Genomic DNA, 5809 nt, shown 5'->3' with positions numbered 1-5809 from the left:
AAAAACACAAGGGCCATCCTTTTCTTCATGCAGCTGTGTCCCTTACACATGATACAAACCCTTCATTTTTTGGAGCTTGCTCCTGGGTAAACATATGTGCACCTCAGTAATTTTTGAGGTTGACCACACATAGATCTATTAAATATGTAGTACAATGAAATATTGATTTCATCTAGCTTTGAATGCAGAGCAGTGTGAAAGCGCTGTTTTGGGGGGGGGGGGGTTGTTTGTTTTTTTGTTTTTTTTTCTTTTCTGAGTGAAGGACCAGGTTCTCTAAGCAATGGTTTGTGAAAAATTCTGGATTTATTGATCAGGTCTGGTAATTACTCTTTTGGGAAAATGAAATGTTGGTGTCTTCAAAATGCTAAAATTTATAGAAACAGACATAGAGTGATAACCTTAGTTAAATTGTTAACAAGGGACTAAACCCACACAGAATTATACTAATTCTGCATTATAAGTTAGTGCAAGCTTTACTTAGGAACTGCAGATCCCCACCAGAGTTTAGTGCAGTTTTGTAACTATTTTCTACAGCTGTTTCCTCCAGTTGAAATCCTATTCTACACAATAAACATGCTGAAGTACAGCAGTTTACAATTTTCTTTACTCAGAGTTGGTGCAATGAAACAATTACTGCTGAGCGATAAAACTGCTTGTGCCGCTGATGTTATGCTTTCCAGGACCGCAAGCATCTGCTAAAACAAAACATGCAGCATTTTGTATTCTGAGTTTCAGAAATTTTAATCCAAAATTGCAACATTTGCTACAGGAACTGGCAGCTCTAGAACTGGTGGTGAGGCTTTGCAAATTCTGATGTTGGACCCAAATCCAAATCAGATGATTCTGTAGTTAAATTTATTTGAAAGTGAAGAAATTCTTTCCTGTAGGAAGAAAACCACAAGTTTGAATTCTGTGGGATATTTAGAATATTTAGAATGAAAGAAAAGAACCTGAGGATGATGAATACAAGTATGGAAACAGGAAGCAAAGACTGGAAAATGTAGTGAAAATACCCCCAGACCAGGCACAAGATGAGGTGTGTCAGACTAGTGGTCATAGCATTGAAAGGGGAAAAAAGGCACTGTATCCTAGAAAAGCATTATAAACCTTGTAAATTCTTACAAAGGTCCTAATGCCTTGTGATAATCGGCAAGAAACACCTTTTGGCAAAATCTGTACAACAGATGCATCTGAAAAGCATCCAATATATGATAGTGGCAGTGAAGGGAAAAGGTTTCCAACTTCTCTGGCACCAAATCTAATAAAATGTGTCTTTTGGGAGGTAATCTGTAGTTCAATGAAAAGTCTAAGAGGTCTGAAAGCCACACACTGTTGGACTTCTAGCGGATGGGATGGGGTGGGGGTGGGAACAGGGGTGAGATGCAGGGAGAAAAAAAGACATTTCCCAGTGTTGCTCAGAAAAATAGTCTTATTGTTGCTCAGAAAAACTGTATGCGATAGCATATCTCAGTTGTGGGTTTCATGAACAAGTTCTGAAGGGAAGAAAAAGCAGCAAGTCAGTAGACAGTTGGAAGTGTGGTTTTTATAATCAAGTGTCAGCCTTGTGCCCTCCACTGAAGCCTATATATGTGTTAGTCTAGTAATATTTAATGTGTATTTTTTATCATTTTTCTCATAATAATGGTCTAATTTGAACAAATAGTATTTGGTGAATCAGCTACTCAGATCAGCTAAGTAATGTTTATCAAGTCTTTCTCACATTAAAAGAATGACTAGAAATGGCTCAAAAAAAGAAAAAAGAAAATTCAAGAAGATACCAGAAAGGCAAAACTGCAGCTAAAAAAATCTCTTGTTTTACAGAAGAAACTAGGACAGTATGAAATAGAAACATGTGACATGTCGTAGGCCTTTGGAAACGACCGTCCTGTTAGCTATCGAAAATCTTACTTTTTCCTCAGTAACATATGATACTTTTATTGAACTTTCATACTGGGTGAATGCTATATAACTCAGTCTTGATGGGCAGACCATTCTGGCTGTTGCTTCTGTAAGATAAAATAATTTTTAATAAAAAAATTGCTTGTATGTCCACTTATTTTAGTCATTGTAAAAGTTCATAATGTAAAAATGTGTCAATAATTTTAAAGCATGGCCAAAAGTGGTAAGTTGAGGCAGAAGCCGTGAAAGAAGTAATTAAGGCAGCCAGTGTAGTAATGATCTTCAGGAAGTACTTCACTGGTCAACCAAGAAACTTGACAAAACCAACTTGAAGGGAACAGTAAAAAGGTGGAATGCTGTGTAAGGATCAATTACCACAGTGCAGAAATCAGATTATGCTTCTTTGTCTTTAAGAAATTTGCAAAAGGACACAGATAGTTTTAATGTTCCTCCTTTTTACCAAAAACTGTGTTGCTATCTAAACCAGTTAAGCAGCATACCAAAAAATATATTAGTTGCACGGTAAACAAAAGCATGAAATACACCCGACAGAACCACCAGCATGCAGAGATTGGGGGAATGCTTACACACATATTGCAGAAAGTCTGGACAGCTGAGTTGTCAGATGAGTTTGTCTTGGAAGTAGAGCTGCTAGCAGAACAGAGAAGTCTCGCTTGTGACCTTTTATATCTCATTGCATCCCCTTGCTTTTACTGTGTGCTTTTACTTTACATGAGGAAATTCAGCAGAGGAAATGTAGTAATAGGTGGGTCTTATTTTTACATGGGTAAAATGTCTTTTCATTATATAAACTTCACGGTTATTTCAATTCAAATGAAGAAGTTCATGGCCTGAAGAAGAGGTGCAACTTCCTCTTCTTTACTTGACCATGTCACTGTATATAAAATATTTTCAGATAAATAAAAAAGACCATAAGTACAATGAATGTGATTATAATTTTATAAAATTAATATTGGAGTGCTGCTCTCTTCAGTCTGTAACCACGTTACGTCCAATTAAAATTATTTTTTTTCATCTGTTAGGAATAGTAATGTGACACTGTTTTTGCAGTCATGTGGCTGGAGGAAAACCAGCAGTGATTAAGACAGAGAACCTTGAGATAGTTCTATGAAAAAAAACCCCTAAATATGTTAACCAGCTTGCTTTGTATGTTATCTGGCTTCTTAGTGCTATTAGGCAGCTCAAAGAGGACAGAGTCTTGCCACTATAAAAAAAAAAAAAAAAGGGAAAAAAATCTGTTGGGATTTCTGGCTTCTTAGTGCTATTAGGCAGCTCAAAGAGGACAGAGTCTTGCCACTATAAAAAAAAAAAAAACAGGTAAAAAAATCTGTTGGTATGTGGTACATGTGTCACTTTTAAGCAAACCATACAACGTCTCTAAAAAAGGGAGAGGTTGCAGAGGAGTTCATTGAGCTTTACCAATCCATCACTAATGTAAGCTAACCTCTGCTGATTCATGCTAGGACCAGCTGGCAGTGGTTTCAAATCAGCACTCAACACCAAGAGTGTGTAAGAGTTTCCTTGATTAGTCTTTTTTCTTTATACAGTCTCAAACATCACTTTGGTTACAAGAAATACCACTTTGGCTTTTGGTCTTAACAGTGCTGGAAATATACCAGGATCGTCCACCCCGTGATGCAGAGTGGGAGCCCACTGTGAACTTTTGGTCACACATAGTAAAGCTCTTTATGTAGTACACACATTGATAGTAGATTACGGTCATAAAAGATTAGTGCCTTGATCACATTTTAGGAGAAATAGGAAAAAAAAATCATTGTCGAAATCATTACAGTGATGAATATAGTCCATCTGCTTCCTCCACACGGAATCTCAATTCACTGGTTTGCCTTTTTCTCAACTTCTGACAGGTGAGGAATGATCTGACTGCTGTTCTGTATGGTGAAGACATTGAGATTTCAGATACCGAGAGTTTCTCCAATGATCCTTGCACAAGTGTAAAGAAGCTTAAGGTATGTGCTGCTGTTTGAGGAACAAAGTGTTGATTATTCCATGACTTTTGATTTCATTTTTTTTTTCTAATGATGAAGGTTAATAAAACAAGATTTGCATACGTTCCATTGCATAATAAGGTAAAAAATTGGCATTTTGAGGGTCTTAAGTCAAGGAATGTCTACGCATATAGTAAATATTTTTATAGTTCCTGATAGGGACACTATATAAAGCAAGTTGTTGCTGGCTTCGCGTTTGCACCTAAAACACATCTAGTCTTAGTGATACACGTGTGAAAGCTCTTGAGGTTTGGAATCAGAACCCTTTTAAGGTAAATTATCACGTAGCAAAAGCATTGAGCATCTACTACTGAACCACTACTGAAGCTAATTAGAAAAAGTCTGAAGCATGGTGAACTAAGTGTGCTTTATTATTCCTGCAGTCTAGCGATGCAACCCTGAATGTTTACATTTTAAACAGGTAAAGATTATGTTTACAGGAAGCCATTGGTGTCTGTCTAGTCTAAGCCAGTTTGCATTTCCTATCTGGGGTTGAAAAGACTCCAGACTGCATTATCAGTAAAGTCCACATTTTTGACAAGGTTTTTAACCCCTGGCATCAGAAAACTAACAATACTGAAGGCAGAGCTATTTAAACCAATGGATGATGTAATAACAAGAAAAAAAATGCACATAAATGTGTCTATTCAGGCTGAAGGTTTAAAGACACAGTGAGATTCTAGCCTTCCTGTTCATCAACAACATGCTGTTTGTTTTGCAGGGAAGACCAGAAGACTCTAATGAATAACATATTAAAGTTATCTTTTAATTTCTTCTTCCATACAAATTACTCCAACTATAAATAAGCAATTATCTAGGCAATTGCTTACTTTTACAGGAATATAGGGTTACTTGTCCTTAGGTACATATGTCAGGCACAGCTTAGCTATCAAATCTAAAAATGTTTATTCCTTACTTCAGGATGTAAACTGGTATTTGCTTACTGTACCTGTGATTCAAATAGACATGAAATACCTTTTATTTTCATAAACACAGTTTAATTAAATTAATGATTATGAAATACAATACAGAAATAGCTGTTATGATTTGCAGAAAGTTATCACAGAATCACAGGATGGCCAGGGTTGGAAGAGACCTCTGGAGGTCATCTAGTCCAACTCCCCTGCTAAAGCAGGTTTATGTACACCAGGATTGCGTCCAGGCAGGTTTTGAATATTCCAGAGAGGAAGACTCCGCAATCTCTCTGGGCAGCCTGTTCCAGTGCTCTGCCACCCTCAAAGAAGTTTCTCCTCATGTTCAGATGGAATTTCCTGTGTTCCATTTTGTGCCCATTGCCCCTTGTCCTGTCACTGGGCACCACTGGAAAGAGTCTGGCCCCATCCTCCTGACACCCTACTTTTAGATATTGATAAGCATTGATCAGATCCCCTCTCAGTCTTCTCGAGGCTAAACAGACACTTGTACCTCAGCCTTTCCTCGTAAGAGAGATGTTCCAGTCCCTTAAGCATCTTCGTAGCTGTTCCCTGGATTCTCTCCTGTAGTTCCTTATCTCTCTTGGATTGGGAAGCCCAGAACTGGCCACAGGAGTCCAGAAGCGGCCTCACCAGGACATAGTAGAGGCAGAGGATGACTTCCCCCAACCTGGTGGTCACACTCTTTGGAATAGACCCCAAGAAACCATTGGCCTTAGCCACAAGAGCACGCTGCTGGCTCATAGCCTGTTGTCCCCAAGACTCCCAGGTCCTCCATGGAGCTGCTTTCCAGCAGTTCAACCTCTAACCTGTACTGGGACATGGGGTTTTTCCTCCCCAGGTGCAGGACCCTACACTTGCCTTTGTTGAACTTCATTAGGTTCTCTCTGCCCAGCTCTCCAGCCTGTCCAGGTCATACTGAATGGCAGCACAGCCTTCTGGTATTTC

The 5809-nt window shown here is 38.5% G+C and overlaps 1 protein-coding gene across 1 annotated transcript in view; it reads left to right on the top strand.

The window, feature by feature from the left end:
* Positions 1-3788: 3788 nt before the first annotated feature.
* The window catches only part of LOC104496173 (gamma-aminobutyric acid type B receptor subunit 2-like), a gene marked incomplete at both ends in the record, with an annotated part of 114004 nt that continues 111983 nt past the window's right edge, over positions 3789-5809 (top strand). The window contains one exon of the mRNA XM_010139254.1: positions 3789-3890. Within this exon, the coding sequence (XP_010137556.1) occupies positions 3789-3890 (102 nt within the window). The remainder of the gene's footprint in view (positions 3891-5809) is intronic.

Source organism: Buceros rhinoceros, unplaced genomic scaffold, assembly GCF_000710305.1.
Source record: "Buceros rhinoceros silvestris isolate BGI_N320 unplaced genomic scaffold, ASM71030v1 scaffold4677, whole genome shotgun sequence".
Classification (NCBI taxonomy): Eukaryota; Metazoa; Chordata; class Aves; order Bucerotiformes; family Bucerotidae; genus Buceros; species Buceros rhinoceros.
Note: the sequence above shows the minus strand (reverse complement) of the source record. Positions and strands in the feature narration are given on the sequence as shown.